The sequence below is a fragment of the Pinus tabuliformis genome, chromosome J (assembly GCF_031772625.1).
Source record: "Pinus tabuliformis cultivar Carrire ecotype Pingquan chromosome J, CPIR1, whole genome shotgun sequence".
Classification (NCBI taxonomy): domain Eukaryota; kingdom Viridiplantae; phylum Streptophyta; class Pinopsida; order Pinales; family Pinaceae; genus Pinus; species Pinus tabuliformis.
Window position 1 is genome coordinate 84,269,502 of NC_142295.1, and position 19,232 is coordinate 84,288,733.

Genomic DNA, 19,232 nt, shown 5'->3' on the forward strand with positions numbered 1-19,232 from the left:
TTGCATACATTGAGCTCTTGGAGCTCTAAGGGCTTGCGGTTATTACTGGAGCAACATATGACCACAGGGTGACTCACCCTCCCCTGGTGGTGCACACTGGAACAAGATGATTCGCTCTCTTGTGAGACAAGATGATTCGCTCTCTTGTGGAACAGGATGATTCGCTCTCTTGTGTAGCAGGATGATTAGTTCTCCTGTGAGGCCTGGATTGATGTGTTCTCCATGGCAATTGTAGCAGGATTGATGTGTTCTCCTGTGAGGCCTGGATTGATGTGTTCTCCATGGCAATTGTAGCAGGATTGATGTGTTCTCCTGTGAGGCCTGGATTGATGTGTTCTCCATGGCAATTGTAGCAGGATTGATGTGTTCTCCTGTGAGGACAGGATTGATTAGTTCTCCTGTCGAGGCATCCTACCCATGCAGTCTGGGACTCATGGGAAGTACCTCTCATCTGATCAATGAGCAGGGAAATGAAGTTAGGGACCATAGTAGTACCGATGGACGCATCGTTGTAACTACCGTACTCCCTACGCTAGGATGACCTCCATTGATCTGGGATCAATGATACTGGTCTGGGACCAGTGGTAGGAGTTGTACCATACTATGACACTGACTTCGGGTCGGTTGAGACTGGTCTGGGATCAGTGGTACATACTCTGAGACTGACTTTGAGTCAGTGGAGGATGATATTGGTCTGGGACCATTGGAGTTGTACTCACTATGACGCTGACTTTGGGTTGGTTGAGACTGGTCTGGGACCAGTGGTACATACTCTGAGACTGACTTTGAGTCAGTATGATACATCCTCAATCATTTCTTCTTCTTCATAATTCGGACAAAAGCAGAGTAGAACAGAACAATACAGTACAGATCAGTGCAGGGCAAAACAAGACAAAGCAGAACAGGCGAAATAGAGCAGAGCAGGGCAAGGGTCAAGCTGTACAAGGCAGTGCATTTGATGGATGAATAGTAACGACCGATAGACAGATTGCAGATGAAGTTCTCCATGGTTGAGAGGGAGTGTTAAAATTGGCAACCAGGGCAAAACTTCATGTGGGTCATCTTATTCATGGCTAATAATATTTTTATTAGATTCCTCTCGTCGAGAGGTGTAGGATTGATATAAAGATCATCCAATTCCGATAAGTATTCATGGAGATATGAATTTATTTTGATTATGGAATTATTATCAAGCCGACCTACAACTCATGTAGGCTCAGAAGCCCAACAGTCGCATCTATTCACCCACCAACGTTGTGTATAAATATAAGAGGACTTTTCCTCATTTGGACTCACTCATCTCATCACATCTCTCTCTCTCTACTGCGCAGATATGAGTCTCTTCTCTACTGCGCTGAAATGGGTCTCTCTCTCTCACACATGTGAAGCCGGAAGCTGTTGAATTTGAAGCTGCAACTGCAGAAGTAAAGATTGACTTGCGTGGCCTAGAAGATCTCCTCTTTGGAACTACGCTGTAGGTTCATCTGAACCTCCTTTGAAAGCCGCAACTTTTGGTGGTGGAATGAAGTCAATCCGACGAACGGTTTGCAAGATATCGACTGCCCTAGTTTGAAGTCGGAAACTGCTGAAACTGAAGCTGCAACTGCAGAAGTAAAGATTGACTTGCGTGGCCTAGAAGATCTCATCATCTGAACTGCGCTGTAGGTTCATCTGAACCTCCTCTGGAAGCCAAAACTTTTGGTGGTGGAATGAAGTCAATCCGACTGTCGGTTTGTGAGATATGGTCTGCCCTAGTTTGATAATGAAGTCGCTAATGCTGATGCTACTGATCTAGGGTTTGCTACTGCTGATATGAATCAGATTTATTGTACTATTTCTCTCTGCTGAATTATTGAAGATAAAAGAAGATTTGATCAAAGGGTTTCCCCACACATTGTGGGGTTTGTCCCTGGCTAGCCGCCACATCTTGTGTCTCTTGTCTTGGCTTGTTTTCTGTCGATCGTTTAATGTTCTATCTGCACTTTACTTTATGTACATGTGATTGCTAATCAGTGGAATATAATAAGAAAAAGAAGTAAACTGTTATAAGCATAGAACATACCATAACTTAACATATGGAGATGTTTTCTTGGAATTGAAAGAAGTGTTTCTTGGAGAAATTTGTAAGTTTCATGCCTTATCCTCTATATTTTGCATATTGTATTTGTTCTAGTAGGATTTCTATTTTATCCCATGACTAAATGATGAATTCATGTTGAAATCTTACTCCATTATATTATGCAAAATTGTTCTCATGAAACCTATAAGGAAACTCAAGTAGTGCATTCCTTATATTTAATTTCTCCCTTGACAAAGAAAATAGTTAGGGTTTTAAAAGTGGATGCCCTAGTCATCCCCTTACTCCATCAAAATCTTTTGATGGAATTTAAGTCCTAGAAGACTCCATTAAGCCCATTTAGGATAAGGCACTAATCATTATTTTGTTGATCATCCATAAAATTTATTAAATTTCTTCTTTTCTACCTTGTTCCTAGATGTCTAGGGTTGCTACTAGGGTTTTAGTGCAAAATTTTGCATAAAAAAGTGAATTTGTGTTGGATGTTTGTGGATGATAAATTAAGAATTGCATTAATAAATCACATAAAAGCAAAATCTAGCATTGTGTATGGTTAATTCTTCCTTTTTCTGACTAATGTCATCCCTATTTGTTGTTTATGCATAAGTTTCAACCATAAAATTCCATTTCCTAACTATAATCCTAGTGTCTACTGGAATGCCTCATTTCCCTTTGGTTTAATATCCTTGGAAGGCCTTTTCATTGGTTGTTATATGACATTGTGCACCCAACCATTGAAAATCAACCAAACCCTAACTTATAATAGCCATATCTTTGGTCTAGGCATAGAGCACTTGAACCTTAGCATGGAATATCTAATCCTTTCTAGGCTTTGCTAGTACTTTATCTCGTTTAATAGACCTCTTATCCATCACCTTGAGTCATAGTATTAGAATATCCTTTAGGCGATTTAGGAAGTTTCCCTTGTTGTCAAATATCATTAAAAAGCGGTAGAAAGGTTGTTAAAGTGACAATGGCAACCCTTTCTCTTATTGCCACAAGTTTGTCCCTACCTAGTGAGGCATTGCACTAGGCCTGCTAGAATTTGTGGCAACTCATCAAAATGCATGAATAAGCATGCAACCCAACTCCACAAGAGGACATCTCCAACAAAATGGCATGGAAACATGTTCAAAGTGTACTCAATTCCTCATCAACATAATAGATAATAGATGGAAAAAAATAGTGGAGCATTCAAGTGAAATGGACCATAAAGGCTCAAAACTCCAAAATTGATGACCAACTCCAATAAACATACAAGAAGTATCTTCCAAGTTGGCATGTGTGGCTCCAAGTCATCCATAGACTAAGGTAGGTGTAGTGGATCTCAAGATAGGAGGTTGACAAGCATCAAATAGACACCATCTATCAAGTGCCAAGTCATCAGAAGGGCCTCATCAACATGCACATATGTGCCATACCAAATATCCATCAACAGAATGCCTCAATCCATAATAAATGCCTCCACATGTGTGCAAGCAACGAAGCATTCCAATAAAGTGAGGTGTCTAGTCATAAAAAGTGCATCTTCAACCTAAAAACAGAATAAGGAAGCCAAGCACTCAAGTGTTGCAATCACGTGTCCAGCAAGGAGTGGGTTAGCCCCTCCATCCATGCCATACATGCCTCAAGAACCACGAGCAAGTGCAGCACTCAGCAAGATGAAGTGTCTAACCTATAGAATGTGACCATAACACCTTAATAGACACCCCTAAGTCCAAGGAGATCTAATCAAGAGTGTCAGGTCATCCATTATCATCATTACACTATAAATCATTTGTATGTTGTGCCAAGTGCTCGAAGTCCATGAAACATGGAGCACTCACCAAGATAGGGTGTCCATTCTATCAAGTATGACCACAAGGACCAAATAGACACAAAAAACCAAGGGCACTCTACATAAGATGTGTCATCCATCAACCTAGACCAACCCAACCTTAAAACCCTAAATCTAACTAAGATGAATAAGAGCATGAGTTGTCTACATGAAAGGTAGTCTATATCAACAAGCATCATTAAAGTACAATAGACACATCATGAACTAGGGCAATCCATTGGAAACTCACATCTCCACGCCATCACCAAATCCCCCTAGGGTGCTCCAAAATATGCCCAAGAGGTAAGTTCTCTTCTAATTTGGCTGTCTATCTAGTGAAAAATTATTGTAAGAGTTGAATAGACACCTCCCAAGCAAGGGTGCTCCATCACAAGAGTCAAATAGCACCTCATAGAAATGGAATAGACATGTCAAAGGTTAGAACCCTCCATCACAAAACTCATAGTTGATTATACCATAACCAAACCCTAAGGCGCCAAATGCATGACAAAGAAATGGTTGCTTAGTGGAATCACTTGTCTATTTTGTGGAGAGTTATCAATAAAGAAAAATGGACATGAAAAATATGAGGGCCTTCAAGAAGATCGCACAACAATACCATAATGTTAGCCTTCATGCAAAGGAAAACACCGTGAAGAAAATAATAGCACCATGAAAACAACCATCACATCATAGCATGTCATCTCCTTTGACAACACCAACGAGCCTGTGATCATGGAAAAAAGCAACCCAAAACCACGAAAAGCATCAATCACATGATCCATCATCGAGGACCACTATGCTCACCCATCCCAAATGGACTACATCAAGCAAAAATCATAACCATCCCTACAAGTTACTATTGACAATATGTCACATGAAAAGAGACACAATTACCACTCATGTCAATAAGGGGGATAACATGCACTTTCTTACCAATAGAGTGGCCTAGGGAAAATTAATAAGATAGGATTTTCGAAAGAAAGGACTCAATATTTTGTGAATGAGCACTAAAGACTATTTTGGAAGTTGAAACGATAGTCAAGCACACTATGGAGCTCATTGTTGAGAAATATAAAGGGAAAAAATTAGGATGATTTCTTTTTTCTTGATAACTGTTTGTGATGTCTTTTTACTTTTTCTTACTTGTTAGCTTCTTCAATTATTATGTTCTTGTATCATCAAACAACCACCAAAACAAGAAGAACAATAGTAGACAAGAACACAATGTAAGCTGCAAGCCTGGGCCAAAACCACGCCACTTGAAAGGAAAACCTGCAAATCTCTTCTCTTCTTATAGATTCTTCAATTGACGAATTCCAATACCTCTAGACCAAGACCAATTCCAACCCTTCCAGATGATGTGCTTCCTTTGTCAAGGTCAAACCCAGTCAAATCTCTTCCAACAACACAACTTCAATCCCCAACTTCAGAATTTCGGCCTCTACTGCAGGTCTGAAATTTTCAGCCCACCCAATAGCAGTTGCTGCCACACATGTGAGCTTCTTTTAATTTTTAGCCTCTCAAGGCTTCTTCAGACCTTCACTTGGATTTCTCCTTCTACCCTTCATCATTACACACCATAAATCCTTAGCAACTATCTTGTGGGCCTTATTCAATGCACATGGTCACATCACATTAATTAATGAGTTCACATACCAGCTACCTAGTGGATCTTCTTCAATGAGTATGGTTACATTACATTAATTAACCTCCCTCCGTTCCTAACAAAGGGATTCATTTATTTAAATACAGAGTACTGCTTAGAACCAACATACAAATAGGACCCAAGGAAAAGAAATGATCCTATCAGCGCATTGGACCAACAAAATCCACTTCAAATATCCAAAGTCAAGAAGATGCTGCCAATGAGAGTTTTTGGGGCATTACATTGTTGTTTTTGTTTCCATGAATATTTCCAAATAGAACGGAAAATTTTGGAAGAACCAAGCTTTTCAGTCTCTCATTTGAATGGCAAAAAGATGCTGGTAAAGAATGAATGAGGACAGCCTTCATACATGATATATTTCATAATAAATAAAAGGTGCAGTAAAACATCATACTATCCTTGATGCTACAGTACCTGGGAGTACATACTGATGCCATGCTATCCACATGTCTACCTTCTTGGATCATCTTTACCAACTCGAGGTCAAATTTTGTTCCAGAGAAATTGCATTCTGATGGAAATGCAAATAGATGATATGCATCACCTGCAAAGACAAGCCAACCTTTTGCAACCTTTATCCAACATAAAATGTAGTCCAAAAATTACTATAACTAAAAAGAAATTGATTGATAATGCTTCCACATGACGCATATCATTCGGTTGTGCTTCTCAATATCTTACTAGTTGACATTTCATCCTGAAATATCTGTTTATATCGCCTCTGTCTGCTGCGAAATTTCAATTTTTGACCTCCAGTGGAACCAATTTCAGGTAAATGAGTTCTAGAATCCTGTTCCATACTTTCAATATCTACAGCAATTGTAGTTGCCCCTTGGTTGAGAGCATATCTAAGGATTGTCAAGGATGGATCCTAGACCATTAAGGTGAGTACATCTAGATATCGTAGCAAGTCTCACCATCCAATTCTGTTCCAACTAACATTAAGCTTACAACTAAAGAAAGTTTATATTGTCAACAAGCATATACTATCAACCAGCCATAAACCCTGTTTGCACATGGTTGGTATATACTATATAGACACAAAACAACCACAATAAGAAAATTAAGACAACTTCCTCAGTTTTTCCCTGAGAAAACCCACACAGACAAATAGAAGTTAGCACATTATATCCAGTTTGGGTGAAGGTAATGGTGGTTATCTTCATGATGGTCAGCAATAAATTCAGCTCCTAAATCTATTGACAATGTGTATCTCGCAACTGGTTTGAAGTTTTGAACATGTCTTCAAAGTTCAAACCACCTTGAAAGGTTACTTCAACCTATGCTGGGATTTTAGCATGAGTTAAATTGTGATTAACCAAAAACTTTAGTATATTCTCTCATATCAGTCCGCATGAACAAACTTTAAAAATTGAAGAGCATACAACATCAAAAGGGGTAATTATAAAAGCAATTTTTGCGTCCTATCAGTCTGCAATGTGCATGAACAAGCTCTAATGATTGAAAAGCATACCACATCAAAAAGGATATTATAAAAGCATGCTTTGCAAGTCAAATTTTATCACCAAAATTTTATGTAATTTTTATTGAATTGTGACCAAAAGGATACTCTCGAATCCCAAGTACACTATTATGATTTTCCATTGTGTATGAGTAAATGCTGTCTGTACTCCAAGGAAAGGTCTCTCCAACCAATTTCAGGGCATACAACATTAAAAGGGGTAATTATAAAAGCAATTTTTGCGTCCTATCAGTCTGCATGAACAAGCTCTAATGATTGAAGAGCATACCACATCAAAAAGGATATTATAAAAGCACGCTTTGCAAGTCAAATTTTATCACCAAAATTTTATGTAATTTGTATTGAATTGTGACCAAAAGGATACTCTCGAATCCCAAGTACACTATTATGATTTTCCATTGTGTATGAGTAAATGCTGTCTGTACTCCAAGGAAAGGTCTCTCCAACCAATTTCAGGGCTGCTGTTGCACCAGAAGTAAAAATGCATTTGTACTCTTTAGGTGAAGCATTACAATAAGCCAGAACCTGCAGAATAACTGTCAGCATGTATACTCCAAGTAATGGAAAAAACACCAAGACCATTCAAGAGCTAAACAATTGCAGATGCCTTTGAACTAGTGGAGCAAATAATAAGGACAAATGAAGAAGCAAAATCAATTTCAAGGTGATTCTGAAGAAAAATGATCAATTAGAAATTGAAAATGGATATGTATTTAATATCCTCAGCTAGCCCCAAAAACAGTCAATGGGACGGAAGGTGCATCTAGTAATAGAGTGCTTAATGCATCTACCAAGAAAAAAAAATGAGTATAGTTGTAACAGTACAAAAGAAGAAAAGATAACAGAGCAAGGGAGAAGCCATCTATAACATATCATAGCAAGGGAGAAGCCAACTATAACATATCATTACAGTAAGACAGTCTATTTTTGAAGTATATTCTGCAAAGTAATTGGCCCAAATGACCAGGATAGAAAGAGATGAAGATGAAGACAAGCTCACAGTTATCGATTATCTATAAAAACATTAAAGTCACCCAAGACCTGGCGAAGGATATCCATAGCAGGTCTTAAAATCCCAGCTCTTTATATACACACACACATTAGGTCAAATTGGGAACATTTGATGCATATTTTACTGATACACTTAGGCCCTAAACTAATGGATATTCAAATGGTCTGTTCACCAAAACAGATCTACAAACTGCAGCGACTACAGTGAAATGATGCTTCACTGTCCAATTAACTTTTTCAATATTTAGAACTTTAAGTGCAAAAATAATAAATGCCAATCAGATTATTAAACTAGTCTGACATTAAACAGAAACTACAATAGCAAAGACACACACATTGGACACAAAATTTACCTGGGAAACCCAGTACAGAAAACCAGCAAGCAATAAATCGCTATTCCTTCCATTTTCTTATATCATGGATATTACAATACAGATTCTATGGGAACATACTGTAGCTGGACTGCTCTATGCTGTACACAATCTCTGATGAAATGACACCAAATATCTATGTGTTTCGACCTGTCATGAAACACTAGATTCTCAGAGAGCATAATGCAACTCTGATTATCAAAGTAGACACTGGTCGCCTCCATCATCTGCCTGAACAAGCTTACTAGCAGCTTCCAAAGCCATATAGTTTCAGACATAGTTGTGCATGCTGCCATATAGTCTACTTCTACAGAGCTCAGTGCTACTGACTTCTGCTTCCTACTACACCAAGAAACCATCCCTGATCCAAAGCTGAAGCAGTACCTAGAGGTACTTTTCCTGTCCACTGAACTGCCTGTCCAATCTGAATCTGTGAATCCAAATATTCTGACATCATCCCCTTGGGTATATCTCAAGCCATACTCGACTATGTTGGGCACATATCTCAAAATATGTCTCGCTGCTGCCCAATGTACCCTCTTTGGTTCTACCATAAACTGACTGAGCGTATTGACTACGAAGCAAATATCTGGCCTAGTGTTGACGAGATAGATGAGAGAACCGATAAGTTGTCTATACAAGGTGGGGTTGACATCCTTGTCACTTGAAGCATCTATCTTCTTCCAATTGGTGGTCATGGGCGTAAACATGGGTCTACAATCCTGTATTTTGAATCTCTTCAAAATGTTTGTAGCGTATCTTCCCTCCCCAAGGAAGATCTCCCCGTCCTTCTACCACACTTCAAATCCTAGGAAATAGTGCATCAACCCCAAATCCTTCATATCAAACTCTGTTGCCAGGTTCCTCTTGCAGTCCTCTATGAGCCCTAATGATCTTGTCAAGAAGAGATCATCCACATACAATACTAGGATGAGTGGCTCACCCTCCACCACCAAATAGTAAAGGTTGGGATCTGCGTCACTCTTGACAAATCCAATCTACTACAAGTGGTTGTCGATCCGACCATACCATGTCTTGGGAGTCTGCTTGAGCCCTAAAGCTTTCTTCAATCTGCACACTAGAGCTCTCAACAGTGCCGAATATTTCGTCACCTTTATTGATGGCCATTTCAAGAAAACCTGGATCCACTTCTTGAAGACCAAGGATAAGGTCTTCAATCGTTTCATGGAGTTTAAATCTCTCGTAGAGAATGCGACAAGGAAGAAGATCAAGGTGCTTCGCTCAGATAATCGTGGAGAATACATTGATAAGGACTTCACGAACCTCTGTGCAAGAATGGACAGCTCCATATAATCCACAGCAGAATGGTGTAGCAGAGCGAAAAAATAGAACCATTGTTGGAGCTGCAAAGGCCATGTTATATGACCAGGATCTACACAAATTTCTATGGGCAGAAGCATGTAAGACGACAATATAGATTCAAAACAGGACTCCTCATAGAGCATTGGGGAAGAAAATGCCAGGAGTCTTCACAAGAAAAAAGCCAAAAGTAAGCCACTTCAGAATTTTTGGCAGCATTGCTTATTGCCACGTGTCAAATGATAAAAGGACCAAAATGAATCAGACTGTAGAAAAGGGGTTCTTCATTGGGTACAAAAAAACCTCAAAGGCATATAGAATCTACATTCCTAGCAATAGGAAGATTGTAGTAAGGTGAGACGTACAGTTCATGGAGGATCGAGCTTTCAGAAGATCTCGTCAAACGCCTGCAGGTGATCAGAATCAGTCAGCAGAAGCTCCTTTAGTCCAACAGCAGGGGCAGCCAGTGGAACAAGCAAGAGGACAGTCACAAGGATCAAGCACTGTGACTAGTACCAATATTTCCTCAAGTGCAAGAAATCTGGGGAATTCTCAGCAGATGGAGCAGTAGAGACAGGATGAAGAAGAGATGGCAAAAACTCCCACGACTAGTGGTCGAGCCAGCAGAGAGGTTCGTCAGATATTGAGAGATGCAGAGGAGTTTATTGGAACTCCTAGGGCAAGAAAAAGACAACGTAGACAGCGTAACAGGTACCAATCATTGGTGGCTCAAGTTGCAAAACCTTCTAGCTTTCAGGAGGCCGCGCAGCATCAGTTATGGGTTGATGCCATGGTAGAAGAGTATAGCTCTATCATGATGAATGATGTTTGGGAGGTCGTGCCAAGGTTGGAAGATAGATCAGTTGTAGGTTCTAGATGGATCTATAAGATCAAATATGCGACAGACGGCAGTGTGGACAAGTACGAGGTTAGATTCGTGGAAAAGGGGTATGCACAACAAGAAGGGATAGATTATGAGGAGACCTTCACCCCAATTGCTAGATACACTTCTATCCGGTCAATTATATCTCGAGCAGCTCAAATGGGATGGAAGATTCACTAGATGGACGTCACGACAGCCTTTTAGGCCGAGATGATAGAGGAAGAAGTGTACATAGAACAACAAGAGTGCTTTGAGCCTCATAGAGGCACATTCATCTGTGTAGATTGAAGAAAGCTCTATACGGACTCAAACAAGTTCCCAGAGCATGGTATGGTAGGATTGACAGGTACTTCCAACAGATGGGATTCGTCAAGAGTGACGCAAATCCCAACCTTTTCTATTTGATGGTAAAGAGTGAGCCACTCATTCTAGTTTTATATGTGGATGATCTCTTTTTGACAAGATCTTCAAGGCTCATAGAGGAACCTGGTAGCAAAATTTGACATGAAAGATTTGGGGTTGATGCACTATTTCCTAGGATTGGAAGTGTGGAAGAAGGATGGGGAGATCATCCTTGGGCAAGGAAGATATGCTACAACTATTCTGAAGAGGTTTAGGATGCAAAATTGCAAACTCATGTCTACACCCATGATCACCAACTGGAAGAAGATAGATGTATTAGATGACAAGGTTTTGACCCCACCCTGTATAGACAGCTTTTTGGGTATCTCATGTATTTGGTCAACACTAGGCTAGATATTTGCTTCGTAGTCAATACCCTTAGTCAGTGCATGGTAGAGCCGAAGAGGGTACATTGGGCAACAACATTGAGGTATGTTCATGGCAGAGTCGAGTATGGATTGAGATATACTCAAGGGGATGACGTCAAACTTTGTGTGTACATAGATGTAGATTGGGAGGCAATTCAGTGGACAGGAAAAGTACCTCCGGGTACTACTTCAGTGTTGGATGAGGGATGATTTCTTGGTGTAGCAAGTGTTGATTTTCGGTAGCATCGGATGTGCTCTAAGTCTCAAAATTTGCAGGGAGGCTTAGACACATGCATTTTCCAATATCCAAAAATCGTTTCCGGAAATTCCACCCGGAGACAGTTTTATTAAAATAATTTATTATTTTTAATGGGTCCCTAAGTCTAAACTTAGGAAATTAAAATAATTAATGGGTATTAATCTATGTTAAATTTAGGTATGTTCTATGCTTAGAGCAATTCACTTCAATTTTTCATATTAGCCCAATGTCAATATTTAGATTAGCAATCACATTAGCATGATAGTAAAGTGCAGATAGAACATAAACATAAACAATAGAAGACAAGCCAAGACAAGAGGACACAAGATGTGGCACCAGCCAGGGACAAACCCCAATGTGGGGAAACCCTTGATCAAATCTTCTTATATTCTTCAATAGTTCAGCAGAGAAAGAGATAGTACAAATATACAAATTAGATATTGTATGATAGCAGCAGTGAGTCCATCATTCTGATAATGATGATTGTTCTAGGATGCAGCACCGACAATCTTCAAATATTCACAAGGAGTGTTGTAGCATACCCTCATAGGAGATCATCAATCTGATGTCCTTCTACATAACACTAATGTAGCATTACTCTGTTTACTTGTTGCTCCAGAAGTTGCAGCATATGCTAGAGTAAGTCTTCTTTATATCTAGACAGCCCTAAGCAGTCCTTGTTATGGTGCTATGGCCTATGGCCTAGCACATAGCAACTCCTCAAAACAGTTATATAAACATCATCAACACAGCAAAATAGATTACAAAATCTCAGCTTAATGTTAGTACCCAATCCGAATAAGTATCTTAGCTCTGTGCTGAATTGATCTAAGACTTGAGGCAGATTTCTTCAATGCATTATGACAGTGGCTTAGCAACCTTGATTCCAGACCTTAAGATATGCCTAGGAACAACCTTCATTACTATGCTATCATCATGCTTCTTTCACCCTGTTGTCATCTACAGCAACCGAAACTCAACGTTGTCCTTCCAGGCCTCCTTATGTTGTTAAGGCTCTTATTAAACTGTGGATAAGGGTCTCTCTTTACTACGGTGAGGCTCTTCTTGGCTGCAGCTTAGGGTCCTTCTAAACTGCAGATTAGGGCTTCTTTAGCTACAGGTTAGAGTTCCTTTGAACAGCGGATCAGAGCCTCCTCTTGACTGCATTCTAAAGCCTTCCCTTGATGAGGCTCAAAGCCTTTACTAACTGCATATGGGAGCCAGCCCTATGACTGTGGCTAGGGTTTCCACTGATTGCGGCTAGAGCACGTTTACTGCGGCTAAGACCTCCTCCTTTGATTGCGGCTAAGGCACATTTACTGCGGCTGGGACCTCCTCCTTTGACTGCGGCTAGGGCACATTATTACAGCGGCTAGGTTTCCATTAAGACAGCGTATTAGACCTCTTCTTGACTACGACCAGACTACTGCTAAGTCTTCTTCCTTTGTTGTGTATTAGGCCTCCATAGACTGTGGTTTTAGGCCTCTTTATCACTGCGGATTTAGGGCTCTCTTAACAATGAATTAGGGCTCCTTTATGACTGCGTTTAGGGCTTCTCCCTCTTGACCTCTCTAGCCACCAAACCCAAACGAGTGGAGAGAGATCTTAGGAGAAGTGTGTGTGCAAAATGACTTGAAGGCCACCTCTATTTATAGTGCAACGTTGAGGTTGAGTTGGGGTAATTTGGTTGCTGGCCGACCTTGACAAATTGTCAAATAACATAAATAAATTCATATCTCCATGAATTGTATTATTGTTGGAAACACTGAGAGGGGGGGTGAATCAGTATTTCTTTTCAATTGTTATTTTTACCAGTTAAAACATTTATATTCAGAACACAAGATGAACAACAAGAATAAATGCTTTTATTAATATTATCTTTGCAATAAAATAGATACAATATATATATATGATTCCAATCTGTAGCCAAGCACCAACTTGGACTTTTGTGAGGCTCCAACCTCCAGAGCACCAACTCTGTTTTGTCAAGGCACCAACCTTGGACTTAGGAGCACCAACTCCCAAGACACCAATCCTCCCAATTCTGAGGCACCAACCTCAAGGGCTCCAACCCTCTGCTGCTAACTGTCTGGATCTGTTTTGTCAAGGCACCAACCTCAAGGGCTCCAACCCTCTGCTACTAACTGTTTGGATCTGTTTTGTCAAGGCACCAACCTTGGATATAGGAGCACCAACTCCAAGGACACCAATCCTTCAAACTTCTGAGGCACCAACCCCATGGACTCCAACCATCTTGTCAAGGCATGTTTGATAGTAATGTTCTGCTCTCAGAACTCTTCTTTACTGAGTTCTGTCTGTTTACAGCTTCACTATAGTCTCCATGATACAGCATCAATGGTAATTAGTCTTCATATGAAGAAGTCTATACAACTCTTCATACTATCCACACAGAGTCTGCAATAGCCATCATGATCTCTGATAATGTCTCCGCACAGCTTTAGTGAGTCTACTATTAGCTGCACTAAGCTCTGATTAATTCATCGCTAGTCTGAGCCTTTCACAGGTTAGCCCGAACAACAGAGTTGCTCGTCCGTCAGCTTCCTCTTGTCCTACTAGACCTTCGGCTTCCTCTTGTCCTGCTGGACCTTCGGCTTCCTCCTGTCCTGCTGGACCTACCACTGCCTCTGTTTCTTCCAGTTTTTTTTTGCAACCTCTAAACTTTCCTTGTTCTCTATTTTATATGCCTGATTCGCCGACCTTTGGCTTCCTTTCTCCCGCTTGAACTTCTGCTTCCTCTATGCTAGCTCTTCGGCTTCCTTTGTCTTTTCGGATTCATCAAATTCTTACAGGACACGTTAATGCGGAAGAGAGGCCGAATTACAATAGTGTTGCATATTAAAAAATATCAGAGAGGCCCGTTTTAATATTGATACAATATACATTAATTGTTCACGGAAACCATATAACAGAGACTATAGCCATATAGAGGTCCCACATGCCACGTCATCCTTTTATCGCAATTGCCACTTTAATATGAAAAGACCTTAAGCCTTTAAACCCAGGACCATACAATATATCGGAATACAAGGATGCACAGGAAATACATGGAAAATACACCCTCCGAACACATAAGGCCGGACTTCAAATGCATTACGCCCGCATCTATAACTTCATCGGGTCCGCTCCTTCACAACTTTATCGCAATCGGCAGATTTGCACATAACATAGCCAATTCCCCGATACCCAGACGTGATATTATTTTAAATTGTTTTAATAATTTCGTCACGTCCATATATATATATATATATATATCGCAATCGACGCTTTCAATGTGGCAAGGCTTTACAAGAGGCTTGCGATATGCGGTGGATGCGATAATATATTAAGTCATATTGCAATGGTCTAGTCCGGCCTGTATATATATCGCTATCGCAATTTTAACATGACAAGGATTAAAACACTGCGATACATAACTCCCGATATGGCGGACGCGATATATCATTAGGGCGCGATATAATAGGACCATCAGGTCCGCAACTATATATCGCAATCGGAGATTTCGGGGGTGACAGCCCTTTGAGACTAGCGACACAGCGGATGCGATAATACATTAGGGTGGTTTACAATGGAGCCGCGGGTCTGTGTTATTCAATGTTGCACGAAGCGGGAGCGAAGCGGAAGCGCGGAAGCGGAAGCGGAAGCGTGGAAGCGTCATTTTCCAAAAATCTAGGAAGCGAAGCGTCCGCGGAAGCGTCTGCTATATATATATATTTTTTTTTTTATATTTTTTTGCATTTATACTCAAAACAAACATTCCAAATACCAAATTAATTGTAGAAGACATGAAAACATGCATATTTTTGCATAAATCAAGATAGATATAACATCCATTGTACATTAATGATCTAGAATCTAGATTCTTCTCCTCTTGTCTAGCCTTTGCCTCTACCTCGATTGTCTAGGGATATTAGTCAACATTGCCCAATTTTGATCAAACTACCTAATTCAAGACTTAAAATATGGTAGAAAAAGCTTAACATGTTTGATCGATGATTTTGACTTGATTGAAAGGTAATTTTTTGCTAAGGGTGTGCCGCGTGACAAAGGAGTTCAACAATTAACACCACCAACACCAGGGTACATATAGGGCTTGGTGCTCTTGATTAAATGCTAATCGCATACCTTCATACTTGATATAATCTAATGAAATGCCACAATCCCATTGATCCTGAATACCTGAAAACTGTTAAGTCTGCTGAATTTTGAATAGGATATGAAATTCTATTTTCTCCATATGAAGTCCAATGAGGCTGGAACCACTCTCAAACATTCTGAGTCATTTCATGGTAATGTTAAAAATTTAAGTAAAATGATGAAAATGAAAAATAAAGGAGAATGTCACTTTTACTTTAAGAATTTAACATTACCATGAGGGAGCATCTGCTATATTTATATTTTTTTTTGCTTTCATTTGTCACCCTAACCCAAGGTGGACCCACCCCCAACAAGCAAACTCACCTAAAATTTAAAAAAAAATTGAAAAAAAAAACGATTTTCTAAATGCTTTTCCGGAAGCTTTTCTGGAAGCGTCCTGGAAGCGTCCTGGAAGCGCCTGGGAAGCGTCTGGGAAGCGCCGTACGAAGCGCGCTTCGGCGCTTCGGAAGCGCCAACGCTTCCAAATTTCCAGGAAGCGTCTAAAAATTTCGGAAGCGCGCTTCCGGCCAAGCTTCCTAGGCGCTTCCGTACGGGACGCGCTTCGGGGCTTGGAACCGGGGGGGGGGGGGGGCGCTTCGTGCAGCTATGGTGTTATTATCACATCTATATAATATATATACTCCTCCATTCTTAACTTTGGTTAATGCGGACTTAACCCATAACCCTTTATCCCCTTTAATTCTATTATAACCCTCGTATAATGGGAATATACACAAACACATGGGAACTTGCATTTTCCGCTTTTCCATAGCCTTGGCGCGTTTATCGATGCTTACCTTTATCAGGCTCATTCTCCACCGTAGATTAACTCGCGCTAGATCCAACGGCTTGCATGAATTTCGGGTGAGCAATTTGCAAGGGAAATAACCACCCGAAAAAGTGGTTTTCTCTCTCCACCCTCGTGCTACGTGTCGCTCGGTTAATGGAATTGGGCGCTCTCCTCTAAATACCACTTACCGCCTAGCGTCCGCCCGAAAACCACTGCCACTATTACAAATCTGCCTTTTGGAATATAACCACGTGCATTCACTTTGACTTTAACCCAATATTATATACTTTAACCCGATATATGTGGTTATATACTTTAACCCGATATATACTCCTCCGCTCTTTTCTAGTCTGATATGACTCCGCGATGGCTTCCGATGCACTGCTCCAATAGCTCTTCTCTGATATTCCTCCGATATCGCATGATATGGCTCCTCTGTTAACTACTCTTCCGCTGGCTTCTCCTCCTGATGCGTGTTCCTCTTTGTTCATTCTAGTGAACAATATGGCTCCTCTGTTAAATGCTCTTCCGCTGGCTTCTCTGATGGCTTTGCTCCTTGGCTTCTTACTCATGTTTCTTCATGGATCTACTCTGCTTCTCCTTGGCTTCTTGCTCCTATTTCTTCATGGATCTGCTCTGCTTCTTCTTGGCTTCATATCATCATTTAATATCCTAGAATATTGCCATATTGACATACTCCTGTTGCTTCATGGATCTGCTCTACTTGGCTTCACATCATTGTTTATTGTCCATAATATTGCCATATTGACATCAATGACAACCTAGATTAACAATCTCCCCCTTTGTTATTGATGGCAATATTCTTTTTCTCTCCCCCTTTGACATCAATGGCAAAGGAGTGCACAAGGACTCCCCCTGTCGAACTGCTACTCTTCTTCATGAATAATAGATCTTCATGGGTCTGTTACTCCCCCTGTCATAGTGCTCTTCTTTTTACTCAAGATAGAAGGATTGCTGCAACTAGCACATTATCCCCTCTTCATGTCTCAGAACTACTTTATCATGGCTTCAACAATGCTTAGAGATTCTTCACTTCAATGCTTCTAAACAGATTGCAAATAGCCACACACCAAATGTTCAAGTCCAAGTTTTTATGCTTCAATCCATATTTTGTTGTCTTCCACAGTCAGAATTAAGGGGCCTTCATAGTCCGATCAAGAGAAAAATTGCCACTGAAATTGCTATCTTTCTTCAGATCCAAGTTTCTTTGTATCTCTATGCTTCTTCTTAAGTTACTGAGCTATATTCCACTGCACAACATTCTCCTTTCTATAGTCTTTTTGATGAGCCATCTTTTCCTTGTGTTCTTGTAAAAGTTTCTACAAGTTATCTCCACTAGCTGATTTTTATATCCAATCTGTGACTGTCTTTTAAATTCTTTTTGCTGATTGGCATCTTTTTGCAATGCTTCAGTTTTGTTAGATGCTGCCAACTGCTCTTGCTTCATACTTCATTCCCAGATGTATCTGTTTGTTTGAAGGTTGCCTTTATTTGTGTCCATAATTTACCTGTTCTCACATCAAATCCCTGAGTCGAAACATTTAACATATGTAATATCAGCACCATAGTTATTTTCCCTATTTCTCTAGTATTAGATGACCTTCTCTGTTGCTCCAATTACTACTTAGTGATCAAGTGGAAAAACATCTTCAACAACAATTCAAAGAATAGTTAAGAGATCAATTCTTCAATGGAGTACTCCTGAGAGATGATCTTTATCAAAGAATGATTGTTAATATAGCTCAATAAGGATTTCATAAGGACCCTTTCACGAATAGCTTCTACAATAATGATCAAGAATCACAGGCTCCCCCTAACTGTATGCATCATCTCTTTTGGCAGAGTCTTCCCATCAAATGCTTAGATTGTCAAAAATCAGGCCAATAACATGTGTTGTTGGCTGGAGAGTTCAAGGGACTTTCGGATTGTATTTGCTTCCTTCTCCATACTTGTGTAACTTTCTTCTTTTGCATGGTTCTAGCTTGTGTAAGAGCCCAAGTTAAGTTACAATCACATGCCATATGACCAATGTTATGACACTTGAAGCATTCTACATTGTTCATGAATAAGAATTCATGATTTCTTCCTGCAAAATTGTTCCTTGGAGATTGTTGGGGACCATAATATCTATCTTTATGATATGGTTGGGGACCATAACATCTATCTTTATGATATGCTTTACAATCTTTTGCCATGTGACCAAAGTTTGTACAAGAATAACAATAACCAAGAAATAAACTTTGGTACCTGGGAGATGGAGATTTCCTTGATGTACTTCTGAAGTCTTTCTGTCTTGAGATCCTTTGATGATAACCATTGCTTCTAGCATCCTTGACATAATCTACATTTCTTCTTGGAGCAAAATTTCTTCCATTGTTGCCTTGATTTTTCTCCTTGCCTTTGCTGGAACTGGGAGCATCACCATTTCTTTCTAGCTTCTTCACATCCTTTTTGTTTGAAGCATTATCATTCTTGTTTGAGGGTTCACCTGCATACCCAAGACCTGATTTATCAAATGGACATCTTTGATGGTTGAGCATGTCATCCAAGGCTTGAGAGCTCTTCAAGGTTTTGTTCATCCCTTCAACCTTTTTCTTGAGGAAGACA

At 40.0% G+C, this 19,232-nt stretch overlaps 1 protein-coding gene across 4 annotated transcripts in view; it reads right to left on the minus strand.

The window, feature by feature from the left end:
- Nucleotides 1-19,232, minus strand: part of ABA3 (molybdenum cofactor sulfurase (LOS5) (ABA3)) — a 425,672-nt gene that overhangs the window by 373,148 nt on the left and 33,292 nt on the right. For 2 of the 4 annotated variants that reach the window (XM_089377209.1, XM_089377208.1), the window contains exons 1-3: nt 7,133-7,279; nt 6,244-6,410; nt 5,977-6,106 (exon numbers count right to left, since the gene is read on the minus strand). In XM_089377209.1, the coding sequence (XP_089233335.1) occupies nt 5,977-6,106; nt 6,244-6,410; nt 7,133-7,236 (401 nt within the window). In that variant the 5' untranslated portion in view covers nt 7,237-7,279. Of the gene's footprint in view, nt 1-5,976; nt 6,107-6,243; nt 6,411-7,132; nt 7,280-7,409; nt 7,571-19,232 lie in introns of those variants that run through there. The other 2 variants (XM_089377210.1, XM_089377211.1) reach the window with 2 other exon arrangements.